General features: G+C 45.1%; 1 protein-coding gene across 3 annotated transcripts in view; it reads left to right on the top strand.

Annotated features, from left to right (window-relative positions):
• LAMC3 (laminin subunit gamma 3) overlaps nt 1–21,430 on the top strand; it is a 70,098-nt gene that overhangs the window by 27,721 nt on the left and 20,947 nt on the right. For 2 of the 3 annotated variants that reach the window (XM_030207815.1, XM_030207818.1), the window contains exons 9-23: nt 1,167–1,289; nt 1,420–1,612; nt 2,081–2,190; nt 2,325–2,543; nt 3,864–4,052; nt 4,252–4,497; nt 4,770–4,923; nt 7,186–7,328; nt 11,207–11,385; nt 11,466–11,613; nt 12,050–12,255; nt 12,567–12,643; nt 12,991–13,125; nt 15,650–15,776; nt 16,573–16,722. In XM_030207815.1, the coding sequence (XP_030063675.1) occupies nt 1,167–1,289; nt 1,420–1,612; nt 2,081–2,190; nt 2,325–2,543; nt 3,864–4,052; nt 4,252–4,497; nt 4,770–4,923; nt 7,186–7,328; nt 11,207–11,385; nt 11,466–11,613; nt 12,050–12,255; nt 12,567–12,643; nt 12,991–13,125; nt 15,650–15,776; nt 16,573–16,722 (2,399 nt within the window). Of the gene's footprint in view, nt 1–1,166; nt 1,290–1,419; nt 1,613–2,080; nt 2,191–2,321; nt 2,544–3,863; nt 4,053–4,251; nt 4,498–4,769; nt 4,924–7,185; nt 7,329–11,206; nt 11,386–11,465; nt 11,614–12,049; nt 12,256–12,566; nt 12,644–12,990; nt 13,126–15,649; nt 15,777–16,572; nt 16,723–21,430 lie in introns of all 3 variants that reach the window. The other variant, XM_030207816.1, reaches the window with a different exon arrangement.

Below are 21,430 nucleotides of genomic sequence, written 5' to 3'. Positions count from 1 at the left end.
AAAGGACCTGGGTTTGACTTCCAGGTCACATCTCCATCAAGAGGTAAAGTTTCCACACTGCCCCAGGCTGCAGGTTTCTTTGAAGCAGCTTCAAAGGAGGCATGAGAGTTTCAAAATGAAATCCATGTGTGCACATCTATCCCCAAAAGGCTGTGTCACAGCAAAAAGAGAGAAACAATACTGTTTTCACATGAAAACATTTGGAACTTGCTCCTTCTATACTAGGATTTAAGCAGGGATGACTCATGGGACTGTGGTGTCCTGAGCCAACCTTTGCATTGGTGCCCCTCACCCCCCCCCCCCCCCATGATCCTGTATTTCCCCCTCTCTCTTGTTACCTCCCCCTCCCCCCCTTGCACTGGCGATAAAGGGTGCCAAAATCCCAGTCCAGCATCTCTCTCGCGCTCTCTCTCTCTTTTCCTTCCCTCCCTTATCCTGTGGATACCGAACTGTGGGCCAGGGGGCTGGGGGGGGGGGGGGTTAAGGGAAGAGAGAGGGAGAGATACAAGACTAAGATTTGTTGCCCTTAGCCAGTCTCACCTGGCTAAGAAAGACTAAGGAGGCTAGGGCTTTTCAGCTTGAAGAGACGGCTGAGGGGAGACATGATAGAGCTATATAAAATAATGAGTGGAGTGGAACAGGTGGATGTGAAGCGTCTGTTCACGCTTCCCAAAAATACTAGGACTAGGGGGCATGCGATGAAACTACAGTGTAGTAAATTTAAAACAAATAGGAGAAAATGTTTCTTCACCCAACGCATAATTAAACTCTGGAATTTGTTGCCGGAGAACGTAGTGAAGGCGGTTAGCTTGGCAGAGTTTAAAAAGGGGTTGGACGGTTTCCTAAAAGACAAGTCCATAGACTGCTACTAAATGGACTTGGGAAAAATCCACAATTTCGGGAATAACATGTATAGAATGTTTGTACGTTTGGGTAGCTTGCCAGGTGCCCTTGACCTGGATTGGCCGCTGTCGGGGACAGGATGCTGGGCTCGATGGACCTTTGGTCTTTCCCATTACTTATGTAGGTTGAGCCAGACCTGCATTTAAGGTCCTCTGACCTGATCAAATACTCACTGTAATAACTAGATTTGAACCACGCTATCTCCCATCTTGCCTCTGTGCTGCTCATCTTTGCTCACCTGTGCTCTATGCTTTGTCATAAAGGTGCTGATGGCTGGAGGGGGCAAAGTACAGATGGCCAGGAAATCCCAGTGTACTGGACAGGCAGTGAGATTTTCCTGGAAACCAGCAGTAAGGAAGAGACACCCATAGATTTCGTAGCTCCAGGTAAGCCTTCGTCTTTTATTTGTATCCAGGCCTTTGAGGTACTCTGTGCATTGAGATAGGGGTTTAGAAATGTTCCCAGGCTCTTGGGCTGTGCTCTTTTACTACCTGAATTTTGAATTTTCTTATCCAGACAAGTTCCTGGGACAGCAGCAGTTCAGCTATGGGCAGCTTCTCTCATTGAGGCTGAGAGCTCTGGGAAATGACACTCTCTTACCTGCCATCCAGCTGATCCTGGAAGGAGCTAGCATGAAGCTTTCTGCAGTCCGCACTGGTCCCCAGCACTGCCCTGACTCCAGCCAGCAGGATTGTGTGCTACTGTTCAGGTAGAGGGCAGGGTGTCCTTTGTACCACAATCCTCCAGGCTACTGAGGTGCTGAGGGTCAAAAGTCTGCCCCACTTTATTTAGAGGTAAAATGCACTCAGACCAGTAGAAGGGGCAACCAGCCCTGCCCTGATGTGGGACCTTCCCTTCCCTACGTATTAATATTCTGAAGGCATCCTTCAGATGGGCATATACTTGTAGGGAATGGGCAGCTCTCTCTATAATGTGGAGAGAAAAGGAAAGAGGAAAGGGATGGAATCTTATATACCGCCTTTCTGTGGTTACAATCAAAGTGATTTACTTATTATTTTCAGGTACTTATTTTGTACCTGGGGCATGGAGGGTTAAGTGACTTGCCCAGCGTCACAAGGAGTTGCAGTGGAAATCAAACCCAGTTCCCAAGGGACTGCATTTCTGTGTTCCCATGTCCATTTTTGTTTTGTCTCTGATTAATGTTATTTCTGGACAGGCTCTCTGAAGTGTTGGATGACTTTAAACCCACACTCTCCTCCTTTGATTTTCGTCGGATGCTTACTAATGTGACTGGCCTCCGGGTAAGAGCAGACAGCAACCTAGAAGGTAAGTGACTCTGACGTTAGTGCAGTGTGTGCTTCTGTCCTGTATGTGATTAGCTGGATGTTTTTCTGTGTGTCTATAGCATTGTCCCTCTCATCTGTAAGTGGTTTGTATCACTTCTGTTTTCTGATCAGCAGATGCAGTATTCCTGAGGGAGGTCCGCCTTGTTTCTGCCCGTGCTGGGCTGTCCCCTCCAGCTGAATGGGTGGAACAGTGTGTGTGTCCACAGGGTTACACAGGACAGTTCTGCGAGTCCTGTGTCCTGGGGTACAGGAAGGAAATTCCACTGGGTGGACCCTACACAGCATGTGTGCCATGCTCATGTAACCAGCATGGTAACTGTGATCCCAGCTCAGGTCAGAGTTTTTGTCTTTCCATGCCACACCGTACTGTGTGACTCCAAACTATCAGGCTATCCTTCATATCTCTAAATTTTCCTTTGAAGGCAGTAGTGTGCAATGAGGCATAGATTGGTGGAGTGCTACCAGCATGCAAACTTTCTTTGTATTCTTACCCTGTGTTCGGAGGGGGGGGGAAACACATTTTTTGCCTTTGTAAAATAGACATTTTAACCCTTTTCTTTAATAGTTTGCAAAAATAACATGAGCAGCTACAGTGAGATGTCCCATGGCCACCTTGAGCCATCCAATCCTTTAGGGCTCTGGGATCAATATGTCAGCGTTCTTCATTGCAAGGCCCGGGGCCAGTGGTGGCCCCCTTTGATCCTAAGTTTGGGCCCCTGACTCATTTTCTCCCTGCACCATTCAGCATTCTGTAAGTTTGAGCCACATGTTGCCTAGACTTCTTCACTGGTCTCATAAGACAGAGAACAGTGAGGGATGTTGGACACCGAGCAGCTCAAACTTATGAAGAGTCAGAAGAAAACAGAACAGCTGGTCCAGTGGTGGAACAGCCACCAAATCTAGAGAAAAAATAGAGGAGGATGTTTTAAAAAATGGAGGGACAGGCAGCTTGAAAGAGATGGAAGTGGAGACAGGAAAGTGAAATGAGGGATGGCAAAGACGATGGTAATTGAGACTAGCTGGGATAGAGTTAGAAGAGCAGATATTAGGGAGAGAAGCTGAGAAACTAGGATAGAGAATGTGTGGTAGAAAATGGTCTTATGAAAACAAAATATGTGAAGGATAAACTTTATTTTAGTTACACAAATTACTCCAAAGCACTTCAGCAACCAGGCCAACTCTGCATCAGGAGAGAACCTCTCAGGACAACTTTGTCTTTGGAGCTTGACTCCCCCACCCGAAATCTAGTGTGATGTCTGCTATGCTCAGCAATGATCTTGGCTGTCACACTGAAGTTTATTTTGTTTGTTTTTGTTTTGCCAACATGGCCTCTTCTAGAAACATAGTGTTGATCACTGATGTAAGCCATGTTGGTTGTGACCTTCCACCAGTCTCTAATGTAATGGGGCTGTGTCAATGCTTTCTGAGGAGAGGGGTGCCTGTGGTTCAGGATAGACAGGCACACAGGCTGCCAGTCTTTACCAGACACTGACAAAGCGAATTATCTTTGTGGGAGGAGGTCTATAATATGTTCAACATGGCAGCCCATGACTCCTGCTCATCATGCTTGGGAAGTGGTTTTAGGAATACCCTCTGTACCCAGTCTTGTAAGTATCTTCTGTCAGGCTCTGTTGAATCTCTTTGGTTTTCTAGGAGTGTGTCAATGCCTTCATAATACAGAGGGTTCCTCCTGTGAACGCTGCGTGGAGGGGTTTTATGGCAATCCATTCATGGGCAACCTTGATGACTGTAAGTCCTGCCCTTGCCCTGGCCAGTCTACCTGTGCCCTGATGTCCCAAAGTGGAGAAGTGGTGTGCACCAACTGCCCCTTGGGGCAACGAGGTAAGGTAATGATGCAGGCAGGTGCTGCTTCAATGAATCAAAGCACTGTCACTGGTCAGTACAGTCCCAAGGGTAAAATGCAACAAAGTGATGTCCAAGAGCATTTCAGCTCACATCAGTCTCTTTCTGAGATGTTTTTCTTTGAAGAAAATGTTGACATTGCGGTAGTTTCATTGTATATTTTGTGATGTTCTCTTAGGAAGACTCTGTGAAATCTGTGATGATGGCTTTTTTGGGGACCCCCTGGGGTACCATGGCCCTATCCACCCCTGCATTCCCTGCCAGTGTAATGAGAACATTGATCTAAATGCTGTTGGTAACTGTGACTCCTTGACTGGCCATTGCCTAAAATGTTTGTACAACACGATGGGAGAGCAGTGTGAGAGGTGCCAGGAGGGCTTCTATGGAGACGCTCTGACCCCAGACATCACGAGGAAGTGTGTGTGTGAGTATGCATTTCCGTCCATGCCAGGTGCCCAGCTACTGTTGGCACGCTTCATACTGTTAGCGCTTTCTGCAGGTCATGTGGTATAGTCTGCTCTTTCCAACTCTTTATGCAGAAGATCCTGGGACTGAGAGTTCTGTGCTTCTTAGATAGAAAAAGGATTCTTTGAAGGAAGCAGGGTACCCTTGCTGTGGATTTAGCCATTTGTCAATGTCCTTGATATGGCACGTTCTGCCTATATTGATTATTCTATTTGAATGTGTTTTTCCCAGCTTGTAACTGCAGCCATGCTGGAACAGCTGGTAGCTTGTTGACCTGTGATTCTATGACTGGCCAGTGTGAGTGTCTTCCTCATGTGACTGGACGAGACTGCAGTAAATGCACACCCGGCTTCTATGATCTACAACTGGGGATTGGATGTAAAAGGTATTGTGGGACTCTTATCAGGGCCAGTGTTAAACATGCCCGGGGACCAGGGCAGCAATTAAGTGGAAGCCTCAAAGTTTAGTAGGAGGCAGGCTTGGGATCCCCCTGTGCCATGGGGTCCCAGAGCAATCGCCTTGGTTGCAGTCCCCTAGTGCTGGCCTTAACAGTTATTAGCTCTCATGGGTGGTGGACCATGAAGGATGCAGAGCTCTGGCCACTATGAGAAGGAAAGAGAAGGAAGAGAGGGAAAGAGGCATTACAGTCACAAGCTGCATGCCAGACTGTCAAAAGGATGTTTTCTGTATGTACAGGAACCAGCAGCCTTCAGGGGGTTTGGTATTGGAGTTAGATGCAGGGTCTTGAATTCAGACTCTTCTTATCTCTTTCTTTGTCTGTACAAGTCAGAATTTGATAATCGCAATAGCATCCATCCAGCGCTGGGATGTAAGGAGCTGCATGATCCAGAGGCGGTGTAACAAATCACTAAATCAGGGGTTCTCAACCCAGTCATTGGGACACACCCAGCCAGTCAGGTTTTCAGGATACCCACAATGAATATGCAAGGGATACATTTGCATGCATTGCCGTCATTGTATGCTAATTTATCTCATGCATATTGATGTGTCCTGAGAGTGGGTTGAGAACCCCAGCACTAAACTAAACAAAACTAAGGCTGTCTCGTATTTGTACCTAGACAACCTTTTTGTTTGCCTAATAGCTCTGTAGCCATGAGAAATAAGAAGCCTCAGTTATGCTGCATCAGGAAAAAGGCCTCTCTGCAGAAGCTGTTCTTCAATGCTGATTTGTGACACCGTGGGATTAGCTCTGAGAGGAGGCAGCACCACAGAATTAGTTCTGAGAATTGGGATCATGGAATTAGCTCTGAAAGGAGGCAGCTCCATGAGATTAACTCTGGGAGGTGGCACTTGGGACTCGCTCTGTGTTCTCTGAGCTAGAGAGTGAGGGTAGGAATGAAGTGAGCAGCTGACTGACACTTTTGCTCCATTCTGAATAGCAAACACTTCTCAAGTGTATGGGCTGGACAGAGAAAAGAGTGTTAGAAGTGCCAGGGTGGCCTTGTTATTGAATGGTGTGGGAATGGATACTGCACAATATTTTGTTATGTAGTAGTTACTTACTTACTTCATAGGAGCCAACTCTTCAAAATTATTAGGGGTACTAAACCCAATGGAAATTTACCTCTTCCTGGACACGCTCAAGGAGCATATTCAATATCGGGGGTGCTCAAGCACCCACAGCACTTAGAGCTGGCTCCTATGATTTACTTAGCCATTAAGGACTAAATTCTATATACGGCACCTGAAAAATCGGCACTGACAATATTTCCACCCAGGCGTATTCTATAAACCTCACCTAGATTTAGGTGCAGTTTATAGAATACGCCTAGCTGTTTTATAGAATGTGCCCAGTGGCTATGCCTGCACCTAACTCTAGCACGTCCATTTACCCCAAGCAAAACTTGGTGTAAATACCAGCGCCTATGATAGGCACAGAGCAGGTGTGTTCTATAACCATGCACGTCCGCCTATGGTTCCCTTTTTGGCAGCAGGCATTAGAATTTACGCCCACCACTTTACAGCAGGGCCACCGAGAGACTGGGACAGGCCCGGGACAAGGCCGCCCCCAGGGCCCCCCCACCCGAGGTCGCCAGGCCCCCCCTCCACCCGCCACCGGGCCCTCTCTCCACCCCCGGGCCCTCTGCACAGACCTTAAGCACCTCACCTTCGAAAGTGCAGCAAGCAGCGGCAGACCACTCCTTCCTTCCGTGTCCCGCCCTCGCGGGTTACGTCAGGTGAGGGCGGGACATGGAAGGAAGAAGTGGTCTGCCGCTGCTTGCTGCACTTTCGAAGGTGAGGCGCTTAAATTCAATGCCAGGAAGCGACAGAGGGCGGGCGGGCCAGACTGCGGCGACAGCGCCTGGCCCCCCTGGAGGCCCAGGTCCAGGGAATTTTGTCCCCCCCTCTCGGCGGCCCTGCTTTACAGAATACGCCTAGCAAGTTGTACATGTAAATTTAATTAATGCTAATTGGTACCAGTAAATGCTTGATAAGTGGCAAATATCTGCACTGATTGGCTTGTTAAATAATTAAACGGCATACGCAAATCAGAATATGACCAGATTTGTGCACGCAATTTTGGCCGCGCTATATAGAACCCAGGAGTAATTGCCTCGATCAGACAGACCTGAAGTGTTTCTATGCTTGTTTGACTCTCTGCTTGGTTCTGCTTGCTGTGTTCTAGCTGTGCGTGTCATTCAGTGGGTTCCCAGAATCACCAGTGTGATCCAGTCACTGGACAGTGCATCTGTCACATAGGCATAGAAGGCACATCATGTGATCATTGCCGCTCTGGCTACTTTGGATTCTCCATGAAGGGCTGCCGAGGTACTGAGTAGTAGAAATTGTACAGTGTATGTGATGCCAAGGACATGGAACTAAGGCAAACATAATTTACAATGCCAGCAATACAAATGGATAACTCTGAGAAATCCAATCGAGTGATATATTAGACTCTTTGAAAACCTGAAAATCAGTTTGGCCCTGGAAGACATTCCAATTTTCTTATATCTCTGCTACTACACTTCCAGACTAGTAAAGTAGAAATGTATCCTGAGCTGACCCTAAGACCACTCCTAAACCATGACCAGTGGAAGGATGTGAGAGAATGGTCAGCACTGCACTTCCTCTGTGTACCCTCTGAGACGGGATGCTGGAGGTTTAGTCTCACCTACTTTGGTAGTTCTTATGTTATGTTACATTTGTATAGTGCTTCTTTCTAACGATACGACCAATCCAAAGTTGTTCACTACAGAAATAATACACTAATCAGAATACCATAATAATACAATACAGAAATAAAATACAATAAATTGTGTCTAAAATATAGATCTGTCCCAATGTCCAAAACAAGAAGTGTGTTCCAAATTAAATCTTGAGACACGCTTCAGCTGCATAAATACAGCTTTACCAAAACACTTAAGGCCGTGTTTACTCAAGTTTAGTTTGCCTTCACTGCTGCATGACCCATAGGGATCAAGTGGGCTGCACAGCACTTAGCATGCACTAAGCTTTGGTAAACCTGGCCCTTAGTTCTTCATTTTAAATAATGGGGACCTTCGTATCAGAGGCTTAGAAACTATTTTGGAAAATGTCCATAAGTTTTATAATACGCCTTCTGCAGATTTAAGGCCCTGTTTACTAAGGTGCGCTAGCGTTTTTAGCGCTTGCTGTGTAGACGCCCATAGGAATATTATGGGTGTGTACATGGTTAGCGCGTGCTAAAACTGCTAATGCGCCTCTAGCGCGGCTTAGTAAACAGGGCCCAAAATCATAAAGCTGTGAAGCACATTATTAAATTCTTAGATATTGTGGTCCTTATCGCACTTCTCTGTGTTCCTTATTGCTTGTTTTTCTTATCAAAGGGAGAGCTGTAGTAACTCCTGAGCATCAGTTCTGCGTCAGAGTATATTTCTCCTCCCAGTTTTATCATTACTGAAACAGAATAAGGAAAAAAAATAGAGAGAGAGAGAGTCTCAAATTAGTACTAATCCCCAAACCTTTTGTGCTTCCCCATTCCATGAGTATTAATTTGAGATGTTTTGCGAAAGAGAGTCTACTTTGTCTTACATATGTATTTTTTCCTTATTCTGTTTCAGTAATGATAAAACTGGGAGGAGAAATATACCCCGACACAGAACTGAGGCTCGGGAGTTACTACAGCTCTCCCTTTGATAAGAAAAACAAGAAATAAGGAGCACAATATTTCAGAGAAGTGTGATAAATAAGAACCACAATATCTATGAATTTAGTAATCTGTTTCAAAATTAAGGGGTGCTTTATGATTAAAGGGGTCCTTTTACTAAGGTGCGCTAATGGATTTAGTGCATGCTAACAATTAGGGCGCGCTAAATGCTAAGAAACGCATAGGTATAACATAGGCTTCTTAGTATTTAGCGTGCATTAATCATTAGCACGCGTTAAATCCATTAGTGCATCTTAGTAAAAGGACCCCTAAATCTGCAGAAGGCGTGTTATGAAACGTATGAATATTTTCCAAAATAGTTTCTAAGCCTCTGATATGAAGGTACTCATTATTTATAATTATGAACAAAGGGGTGCTTTTACTAAGCTTCAGTGAGCACACTTACCGCAGCTTAAAATGACTCACCAATTGTGATATTAGTGTATGGCCATTAATGCAAAAAAAATAAAAATTGGTCATTTACTGCTGCAGTAAAAATGGCCTTAGCCTGCAGGAAAATCTTGCATAAGGGAAAGGGGACTTGATATACTGCCTTTCTGAGGTTCTTACAACTACATTCAAAGTAGTTTACATATATTCAGGTACTTATTAGGGGCAATGGAGGGTTAAGTGACTTGCCCAGAGTCACAAGGAACTGCAGTGGGAATTGAACTCAGTTCCCCAGAATCAAAGTCCACTGCACTAACCACTAGGCTATTCCTCCACTCCTAAGGGTGTGCTAAAGCCACTTTATAACACAGCTTAGTAAAAGGACCCCTAAATGTTTTGGTAAAGATAAAATATAGATCTGGCACATATGTACATCAATAAATAGATTAATACTTAATTCAGGGCCACTCCATCTCACTAAGGAGGATAAGCCATTGGTCTATCCAGTAAAAAAAAAACCAAGTTGATTGACTCATTAGACCTTCCGTTAGTCAGGTGAACACAATTCAAAGGCTGAGACCTTTCTAACCTCTCAGCTTACAATTGTTGCTTTAACAACCAAGGGCTTCTCTAAGCAGCTATCTAAGCATTTGAAAATAAAGATAACTCTCTTGCAAGAAAAGGGCTATACAAATCTCTATAACACTTTCAGCTAGCATAGGGCAGACTGACCATACAGGCAACCAGGCAGTGCCCAAGGGCCCAGTACTTCCCTCCCACGTGCCCTATGTGCGACATCCTTCTTTCTCCTCTGGAATCAGAACTGGAACCAGAACACCCCGTCTCCTTCCCCTCCTGTGCTCCCATCCCCAAACCATCCCTTTGCAGGCGGTGACACCAGCAGCTAAATCTGCCATCTGCTGCTGACGCTGGAACTTCTGCTTGCCGTGGCCCGCCCCATTCTGACATCACTTCCTTCTTCCACAAGCACAGGCAGTGGCAGAGGGAAGTTCCAGTGTCAGTAGCAGATGGCCGATTTACCTGCAGGACCAAAGAAAAAGGTCAGTGGCAGGGGGCAAGGGAGGCAGCAGGAGGGGAGTCAATGGTCCTCATGGCCCAGGGGCTCAGTCCACTCCTGGCTAGCAATTTCTATTAAACCCAACTCCCATTTCACTGAGAAACCTGTTCCCCAACTCCAGCAAAACAAGTTCAGTCCTACCCTGATGTCCCACTCTTCCCACTTGCCTCCAAACGAGCTTCCAAAGGGGCACCCCAGTGTGAACTTGGTTCCCCTTTAGTGACAGTGGTAGCTTTTCCCTTGGGGTGACCCTTCTAGCTATGCACCATTTACACAATGAAGATATTGGAAATGTTACGATCTCCCTTCTAGGGCAGTAAGATCTTCAAGAAGCAGGACACAGGATTGGGTCCCAGTGCACAGTTCCTTCTGGGATTATGACATATGGAAGATTACATTGTGCAAGGAGTTTAGGTTCGTAAATTTAAAAACCCTTTAGTGTTTTAGAAAAGGCTCAATAAACAGAGATTTTTTCTAAAATACGAATAGCACCTCCAAAGATGCACGGCTAGGTGTTGACATGCACAATGTGAATAGTTATTACAGAATAAAAAGTTTAAAAAGAGCAGAATCACTTGTTTGTAGCACTACATGCAAATAATAAGTAGCAGTTTTAGAAATTTGAATGTCTGTGAGGATCTCATTGAGGAGCTGTCTTCCTAAATTCAAATATTTTGCAGTTTAAAGTGGTTTTGAACCCCAAAGAGTTAAGCCCAATTCCTCCCTCAGACTCTCCTCCAATACCCAAATGAGGTTAGCCAACAGTTATGCCAGGGTGTAAATGTCTATGGGAAATTTTTCTTGGACATATGCGCATTGCAATTTTAAAATACAGCTTATCCTTATGAAGGATTGCCCAAACCACACCCAGACACACCTCCTTGAATTCTCCTCACGCTACCCAGCATAATCAGGACATATAAGCAGAGCCTTTTCTAAAATGTAGAAATACATTTTCTACACACACACATAACTTTTCTACAACTGCCTCCTTAGTGAGCTGGGTCTTGGTTTGTCTGTCCTCAGTGCATTCCCTTTCTTCCTGTTTTCCAGACTGTCACTGCTCCCTACTGGGCTCACTCACACCTCAGTGTCATGAGAATGGTACATGCCTCTGTCGTGATGGTTTTGTGGGGTACAAGTGTGACCAGTGTGAAGTGAACTTTTTCTATAATCCTGTGCGAGCAGGCTGTGATGAGTGCCCACTCTGCTACACACTGGTGAAGGCTGAGGTAAAAGTGCTCCCTCCCCCCCCCCCCCAACCCATGTATCACCTCTTTCCCCCTCCCTAATCTGACTCTCCTTACCACAGGCTGACAGACTGAGAATGCGCTTGGAGAAGATTCAGCAGTGGCTGCAGAAACCCGAGTGCCAGGGAACATGGCACAGATCCTGGCAGCAGTCTGTACTGGCAGAGGAATCACATGAGGACCAGCTCCACCACTCATACCTGCTGCAAGGTAATGGGACCTGGCTGACAGCAGTCAAGGGTTAGAGGATAGAATTCCACTGCCACTTACACTCCTCATAGAAACTGTAGTGACCCCTCCTGGTAGACATATGAATGGGGTGAATAAACTGCAAAGTCTGTTCTGGTGTCTGGACTCTTGGTTCTTACACTGCCGAGTGTCAGAGTCATGTGTGTATCAAGTAGAGCCAGGCATGACCCAGGCTGTTCCCTTAAGGGACATTCTGGGAGGTGATTATGGAGGTAACTCAGCAGGAAGGGCCTGGGATGACTTTCTTTGTCACTTTTCATTGTCTCTTATGTGCAGAGTTTAGGAGCTTTAATGTGTGGATATGTGCAGATGTTAACCCTTTCTTTGCTGGAAGTGCACATGTGCTAGGAATGCGCAGGTTTTAGGGATTTACCATTTCTATATTGGCTGTGTTTAGATACCAGGGATGCCTTCCTGCAGCAGATTGTGGAGCTAGAGAACTCCATTTCCAGTGTCTGGAGTCGGCTAAGCAACATTAACAGAAATTTGAGCTGCTCTGAAGATCGAGCCCAGAAAGTCTGCCACCTCCTGCAGGAACAAGATGCTATCCTGGGGTCCATGCAAAGGGAGCTACAGCAGGCAGCAGACACATTACACACACTGGTATGTGGTACAGGCTCTCACACTGTAGACGCCAGTACGTGGTACAGGTTCTCACACTGTACAAACCAGTATGTGGTACAGGCAATCTGGGGAAAGACTGCAAGACACTAGGAGTCAAAGAGCTAAATAGATCCTCTCTAATCTCAATTCTGGAGCCTGAGATCATCCAGCACCTGCTGTATCCCTCTCCTCTCACACATCGAAGAGCAACAGTGGTCTGCATCCAACTCCCCTTCTGCTTGCCCCTTTGTGCTTCCTGTCTCTTTGGAGCGGGGATGTCTTGCTAATGGATTTTGTCTCTGCTTTTAAAGGTGATTCCTCTTGTAATTCCAAACCAACTCACAAACTGGACCTACCTAGCATTAGAGTCCCAGCAGTTGACAGAAAGGTAAGAACACCTACAACCCATCCTTTCTCACAGGATCGTCCTGAACTGTTCCTTGTGTAACACTGCACCTACGCCCTCAGTCCAGCCCTGTAGCCACCGAATGGGAGATGGTGGACAATGAGCAATATTTGCGCACCCCCCCCCCCATCTTCCTTGTGCCCTGTGCAGCCACACCACTTGCACTGTTCTCGGGATGGCCCTACTCTCTCATTCCTCTCTCTAGCTATACTATTGACTCTTCCCAATCAGTCCTGACTGCATGTGCATGCTGATGGTGTGCCGCCCTTTGGCTAATGGCAGGAAGTCTCCGTTTAACTTCTGTTCCTATCTCACTCTGTTTCCTTCAGTCACAGGCAGACAGCCTCACAGATAGAGTCTGCAGCCCAAAGGGCTGTTCTGGCAGCTCAGAGAAGCCACGCTGTCCTACAGAACATCTCCGGGTATCAGTCCAGCAGAGGGGTCCGAGCTGAACTGGAAGACTGGTAAACTTTTCACAGTAATGGGAACAGCCAAGGGTGTAGCTACCATTGAGCAAGCCTGGAAAAAAGTCCAGGACCGCTCAATGGTAGGGGTCACCTGCTGTCTAACTAAGGTGCCTATACAATCTCTCTCTCTCTCTCTCTCTCTCTCTCTCTCTCTCTCTCTCTCTCTGTTCGCCTCCCCACTGAAGGTCCAGCATCACTGTCTTGCCCCCAATCCCGTGCAGGACCAGGCCAACATCTCTCTCTAGTACCCTATTCCTCCAAACACATATCAGGTGGGCAGCAGAAGCAGTGATGAAAACAGGCTGCATCTAGCAGGCCCCACAAGGGCTTTTCCTCTGCCACATCCTGCCTTCTCTGATGTAATATCTTATGGGCAGGACTTGGCAGAGGAAAGGCACTGATGGGACCTGCCAGAAGCAGTGAGAAAGAGGGAGAGATGCTGAACCTGGAGTGGGGAGGGGGTGCAGGAGGAAGAGATGAGAGAGAGGAGAGCTGGAAATTTGGAAGGACAAGGACACAATGAACAGATGCTGGGCATGGAGGGAGCATAGACACAGGGGCACAAAGAGGGTGATGCTGGACACAGGGGGAGGAATAGGGACACAGGAAGGAGATTGGAGAATAGGGGCAAGGACACAGAAGGGAGATGCTGGAGAGGATTGATAAAGGAGGGAGAGGGAAGATGGATGGTAGATATATAGAGAGAAGAAATTTCGAAAGGACAGGAGACTCTGGAAAGAGAGTTAAGAAAAAACATACAAAAGCAGAAAAGAAACACTGGGACCAAAGCAATGCTCAAACAACAAAGGTAGAAAAAAGTATTTTGTTTTTCTGAATTTCATTGTAATATGTCAGCTTTGGGAAATGTGCATCTCTGATATCTTGCTTTTCAGTTTCTATTTCTATTATTGTGATTTTCTGTGTAGGTCTGGAATGTGTTTGCTTTTTGCAGGGTTTGTTTACTGGAGCTCTGAAGGGATTCCTCCTCCTCTACCCCCCTCTTCTCCCCATCCCCAAATACCTTGGGAGCAATAGTGTTAGAGGGGGCCCATTCAGTACTAGCTACACCATTGGGAATAGCCCTATCTTCAGCAGTGTGGGATGCCATAGCAATAAGGGTAAGAAGGATTTTGGATGCTGAGCTGTAAAGACCATGAGCGGAATAACTTGAAAAACCTATAATTTCAGCTTTTAGAAGTTAAAGGGATTTAGTTTTATTCAGTGTGGGTGGAGGAAGCAATTATATTCATTTTGACTGCAGAACTGTCCTTAATTTCTACTTTGTATGTATTAATTTATTGGAGTAACATTTCAGTGTAGTAGCTGAAGGACTTGGCCTGGACTGATGAGTTGCTAAACAGGGCAGCATTTCATCATTTCTTCCACTGCAGATTCTGAAGTTAATATTAGATATGGGGAATGATCGATTTTAATATTGCTTCTCTCTCGAAAATGACTCAGTAGCCCTGGGCGCCTCCAGAGGCCGAGAATGACAGATGTGAGAAAAAGCGTGAGACACCAAACTTCCAAGTTTTATTTATTTTTCTTTCAAACAAACTTCCCATCCTGCTTGTCTTCTACCCTCACTGTCAGACTTTTGAGAGTACTTTTGTAAAGCATTTTTCCACGTATAAAGCCTGTTTTGCATGCATAAAAGAGCATTTCTAAAATCGCATGAGTATATGTAAAAAGTATTATTTATTTGGATTTTGCTCACACCTTTTTGAGTGGTAGCTCAAGGTGAGTTACATTCAGGTACACTGGATATTTCTCTGTCCCAGGAGGGCTCACAATGTACCTGAGGCAATGGAGGGTTAAGTGACTTGCCCAAGATCACAAGGAGCAGCAGTGAGATTTGAACTGGCCACCTCTGGATGTCAAGACCAGTGCTACTACTACTACTACTACTATTTAGCATTTCTATAGCGCTACAAGGCGTACGCAGCGCTGCACAAACATAGCTCTAACCACTAGGCCACTCCTCCACACAGTATGTGTTTGCAGGGGCAGACTTGTGAGACACATTTTATAAAATTCAGAGTTATGTACCTAGACTTCACCAGTAAGTTCCACCATGTTCAGCGCAGGTGTAAACTTGTGCGCTGGTGGGACTGGTTCTGGGAGCTTGTTTTATACAGATACAGAGATTTCTTCTCACATAAATGTCTTGTTATAACATTTTCCTCTTTGTGTATATTTATTGCTAATTTGACAGAGATTGTGTTTTATAGCAGGGCTTCCCAAACCTGTCCCATCTCATGCATATTCATTGATTTGGGAGGCCCAGGGTTATAGATATTCTAGTTTGCTTGTTTGATCTAGTCAATGTTTCCCAGTGTCTTTACTGCCATCTAGTGCCCAAGAGATCCCCTGACTATCAGGCACAGTTCAATTGTCTTAAATAAAATAGTTTGGGGTTCTCTGCAGCTATTCATATCCCCCCTATTTTCATTCAAAAAGGGAGAGGTGCTTACTAATACCTTCTAATGGGCTTGCTGGATTTTCCTCCCACCCTTTGCAGGTACCAGCAGGTCCTAGATGCTCATGAGCAGCTGAAGGACTCATCAGAGAAGGTGGCAACAGACGTAAAGCACACACTGGCCACTGTCCAACAGACCAGCAATAAAACAGCCTCTCCCACAGCACCGGTCAGTGTCCTGTTAGCAGAAATCCAGAAGTGCCGAGACTTTCTATTACTTGGCATTCTTAAAATGAATATGTAAATGAGTTATGCAAACCTAGACAAAAATCAAATGGGTGTTACTCCTGCCATAATATATAAACATATGATAGAAAAAAATCATTAATCCCCAGATTCTATAAATGGTATACAAAATTGTGCACTATCTTGAGATGTGCTCACAACTAAATTGCCTAACAAGCCAACAATTGGGAGCTAACAATCAATGATTGGTGTTAATTGACAACAATTTGGATTTGCACGTGTGTCTTGTTACACACTATTCTAGAAAGAGCTGTATGCAAATCTTACGGCTTTGCAAATCAAAAGGGGGCGTAGCCATGGGAGGAGCATGGGCGAGTCAGGGGAGTTCACCAAAGATGTATTATTGAATACCGGGGATCCATGCCTCACTTACATGCCAGGATTTACACCAGGTTTAAATTTGTGTAAATCCTTATGCCCAAAGTTTGGCATGCAAATCTGCTCTAAGCGCAACTTGGAGCACCGTTTACAGAATAGCGCTTCATAGGGAGTTTTTCTCTGTGCCATTTACTGAATCTAGGCCTAACTGAAAATACATGAAGTCCATTTTGCGTAGGTGCGATTAGTTGCTTATGAGCCCAGTCGTTGCTTGCCAACTTCTGTTTCCCTTTCACCAAGTCTCTGATGTAATCACTAATGTTTGATGAATCTTTGACTGTTTATGCCTTTGCTGAAAGAGTATTTACTAAGCAGTAATCCCCATTCATGATCTTCCACAGCCACTAGGAAGAGAGACAGAAGCTCTGTGCAGCAAAGTGAAGGAACTGGAGAGGGTGCAAGAGCTGAAGGAACAGCATGTGCACGAGATCTGGCAGATCCAGCAAGAGAAAACCCAAAGGCACCTGCAGAGAACACAGCAGTTTAAAGAGGTGATGGCTAGGCTAGCCCAGTATCCAAAGCAAGTTCTACGTTTCAGCAGTGGCTGCTGAATTGTACAACTTCCTTAGTCATGAACTGTCAGCCTCTATGGTGGAATTCTATGAAGTCACTCCAAAGGGGCATGCATGGCACCAGTTCTGTAATGGCATCAGGGTTGTGCGGTATTGCATTACCGGTAATGTGTTATTGTAGTTAACTTCTTTCTTGCAGCAATTAAATGTCATTAACTACTTATTAACTATAGTAATGGCATTACTATACTTAATTACTATTACTTTGGTAATGTTAACGGCATGTAAAATTATTATTTTGAGTTATTCAGGGACGTAGCCAGCATTGATGGGGCCTTTAACTGGCGCTTAGGCCCAGATGCATTAAGATCCCGTTTAAGAATTTATTTGTATTTTCAAATTGGTCAAAATTACAGATTTGGAAATACAGATGGATTCCCAAAGAGAATCACATGCAAATGAGCTGCTCATGGCTTTTGCGACCCAGATCATTTGCATGCGATATAGGGGAAGCCAGTCGGCCAGCTGAGCATGCGCAGAGCAGCTCATCACTAAGCATGGCTACTCTGCGCATGCTACAGATGCCTCTCATGCACACAGACAAGCTGCGTGTATGAGAGCAGGCATAGCTTTTTTATTGTTTTTTTCAAAAACAAGCCAGGAGCCTGCACTCTCCTGCCAGGGGGGTGGGGGGCGTCCGCTGATGCCAGCTGGCAGCGATTTTCAGTCTACTAACCAGCTAAGTAACTGCATAAAGTTAGGAGAACGAAACAGCTGTCTTAACTATGCAGTACGTTAACAGGCACGAGTCTGAATATTTATTTATGTACAATATTTATATTCCGCACAATCTAAAATCTATTTAAAACATACACAGTACAAAATGACAAACAATCACTAACAAGATCAAATCTTCAAAGCCTCATTATACATTTAGGTGCTCAATTTCAAAGCACATGTAACTTTAATTTTATTTATTTATTGGGATTTATTAACCACCTTTACGAAGAGATTCACTCAAGGCACTGTACAGTAGGTACAGTTTAACATCAAACTTACAATTTTGTTAACAGCATAACAAAAGTACAGTGAAAAAGTAAAGACAGAGACAGAATGAAAGAGGAAAACTTGAAAGCAGCAAATTGAGACCTAGTAATAGGTCTACCATGAAACTTTGTAAGTCTACGTGCTTTGAAAATGAGCCTCTTAATCTCCTTTACACAGAGTCCTTAGAATAACTTTAGTCTGCCCAGTTAACTCCCAGATCGGCAGTCATATCCAGGTATTAAATGCTGGGAGTCGCGCATTCTCTGGCATTGTATATCTGGGGTTAGTCCAGCCCATGGCTGGAAGCTGCCACTACCAAAGGCTGAATTTCAGGCCCTCTTTGCATAGTAAAGAGGCAGAGGGAGTGCAGAGCGATAGCAGTGCCAGGAAGTATCTGGATATTGGCAACATTCGGCCACCATCCAAATAAGCTACACATTTAAGACTAAATTCTATATATGGCGCCTGAGAAATATGAGACGAAAAAAATATATCTAGGCGTGTTCTATAAAGTATGCATAAATGTAGGCATACTGTATAGGATAAGCCTAAATTTCTGCACGGATTACAGAATACGCTGAGCGCCCGTCCACATGACTACATTTAGTCACGAGTAGTTACACTACAAGTAAAACTAAATTAGGTGTGGACTGGGTGTATTCTATAACAACACACATAGGTTTGAAAAATGGCAACAACCATAGACATAGTTATGGGGCACAGGGGGAAGAGTCGCTCCCCCAAACAGATTTTCAAAGAAAACGGCACCTATTTGCCATAGGTTAAGCCTCCCCAGACCCTGAAAGAACTGTGAGCTGAGCATAGCTTCCATTCCCTGCCCTGCCCCTCACTCACTGGTTCACAACCACTGCCTTCCCAACATGGCTGCAAACAAAATGAAGCCGTACGCGGGGACATAGCTCTATGCGTGCCGCTGCTGGCTTCCCTCCTTCACCCTCCCCAAAACAGGAAGTTAGATCATGGGAGGGTGGAGGAGCAAACCGGAAGTGGCGTGCAATGACCCCCACATGAGGCTTCATTTTGTTTGCAGCCACGTTGGGGAGGCAGCTGATATGATGGGAGGGTGGACTCGGAGGAGGGAAACCGGCAGCAGCGCACTATAAGCTGGACGCGGCTTCATTTTGTTTGCCGCTCAAGTATATGATTTTGTTTCAAGCTTAGTATATGATCAATACCCTGTTCATTGGATACTAGTCAAATGTGCCTTTTGGATTAATTAACTAATGACATAGCATTCTGGACATTTTGGACACTGACTTTATGCATGTTGAAAATACCTTAAGGACATTTTTTTCATACGAATATGGAGTTTTTCTCACCAATTATGGTGATTTTTTTCCAAAGGAATGTTTCTCTGGTTATTTGTATCTCACTGAGGTCTTTTCTCCATATTATTACAAGGGGTGAATAGTACTTATATTAATTAGTAATTTACAGATTGGGTTTTTTAGATATGTATATATTCATTTATAGTAACTGAAGATCAAAGTGGCTAATGTAGGGTCAGATTTTATATAGGGTTCTGTGGTAATCTGGGAAAAAATAGACCAGTGAGCCTAGGAAAAATGGCAGAAATTATTATAAAGAACAAAATTACTGAACATAATCTTGGTTTTAATGGGGCAGCACCAACATAGACTTAACCAAGAGAAGTCTTGCTTCACCTATCTGCTTGGGGCCGCAACCCAATCAGGTTTTCTGGGTTTCCTCAATGAATATGCATGAAGCCAAAGCTGGATGGAGGGGATGAGGAGAAAGACAGGGTAAAACTGGATACTGAGAGATGCGAGACAGAAGGGTGATGTGATGGGGAAGAGAGACAGGTGATGTTAGATGGTGAGGGGGTGAAAGAGACAGCGGGGTGATGTTTAATGGGGGGATGAGAGAGACAGAAGAGATCCTGGATGGCTGAGAGGAGGGGAGTCCTACATGTCAGATGGAGAGAGAGAGAGAGAGAATCCTGCATGGAGGGGGAGGGGTGGAAAGAGAGAGAAAGATAGGGCCAATGGTGGTGTGAGGGAAAGAGAGATGGGACAATGTTGCGTGATGAACAGGAAAAAAGAGAGAGACAGGAGTACTGGGGGACAGACAGTCAAAGGGAGGAGGAGAGAAAGAGACAGTGGGGTGTTGTTGGATGGGGACATAAGAGAGAGTCAGAAGAGATCCTGGATGGCTGAGTAAGGGAGGAGGGAGTCCTGCATGGCAGATGGAGAGAGAGGGGGGGGGCCGGGAGTCCTGTATGGCAGATACTTTATGGTACCAGTATGCGAGGAAGGGGTGGGTCTCTGTGACAAAACAGTGGATTTTTAAGCCTCTAAAATATATTATTTCTTGAAGTGTATTTCTCTAGTTTGGCCAGCAGGTGGTGGATATTTATGTTTAAAGCTGTTACCGAGAAATGACTGCTCCCTCTTTAGTTAACACAGATAACAGGTAACCTGCAGTGATGTGGCCCTTTATTTTTAAAACTTGTTCTGGGCTCTGATTGGCCCAGGAACTCAAAATTCAGCTAGGATGTGCTGGCTTTTTGTCCAGTCTTAGCTAGGGAGAAAAGAGAGATGGATTTCTTTGCTGAGGCCCTGTAAAAAGCAGCTATATGTCCTGATTTCCCCAGGTACTATTTAGATAGTAAACAAATGTTTAGATAGTTTTATAATTGATCCATATTTAGTTATGTGCTGTTTTGTCCATCTTTTTTATGGTTCACTGTTCAATATTTTTATGACAATGAACACTTTTAGTTTATTGGCTCTGCTTGTGTGGACTGACTAAGAATCCTGGTGGTTTGTGTGTTGGATCTGTGGGTGCTTTCTAGGAACTGTAAGACCACTGGTAGTGTGGCCCCAGTAACCTAGAAATTACTGGGGAACACCTTGAGAGCAGGAGACTAGCCCAGAGATGATTGGGACTCAGTCGGTGGGAGGAGGGTACTAGTGTAGAGCACAAGTTTCAGATGCAGGCAGACCTGAGCTATGCTGGGGATAGACCCTCTAAGTGGCCACGGGGTAGCCCCAGGTGGGTGGCTAGGAGTTTCATGACAGTCTGTAAAGAGACTGAGTGAGGGTGGAAATGGGGTTAAAAAGATGATGAAAGAGAAGCAATAGAACATGGGGTATAGGATAAGAGATGGAAGTTTGGCCTGGAGACAAGGGAAGGAAGGAGAGACAGATGGAGCGGGGGCTGGTGAGAGAACAAGAGGCAGTGAAGGGTAGATGAGGGTGAAGAGGGTGCATACAGGGGATGGGAATGGGGGAGTAAGGAGGTGGGTGAAAGATGGGGACAGGAGACTTAGGTAGGAGAGATTCAGAGGGGCAAAGGGAGTGCTGTAGAGGGAATTAGGGGAAACGTCAGCTGGTAGATGAGATGTGAAAAGGAGACTGAGGACTAGAAGGTGAGAGAATGAGAGTAAAATCAAATGGGTAGATATAAATGCAGAGAAGAGAAAAGTGGGGGAATAAAACAAAATGAAAGATGTGCCAGACAGAAGGAAAGGTAGAAGACAAGAGGCAAGAGAAGAAATGGAAAGGCCAACCTGGAAAAGAATTTCAGAGAAGACTGACTCATGGAAAGTGGAAAAGAGATGGAGAGCAGCTCAATTAGAAAAATAAAATTCCCAGAC

Source organism: Microcaecilia unicolor, chromosome 6, assembly GCF_901765095.1.
Source record: "Microcaecilia unicolor chromosome 6, aMicUni1.1, whole genome shotgun sequence".
NCBI lineage: Eukaryota > Metazoa > Chordata > Amphibia > Gymnophiona > Siphonopidae > Microcaecilia > Microcaecilia unicolor.
This window is presented reverse-complemented; position numbering and strand designations above follow the sequence as displayed.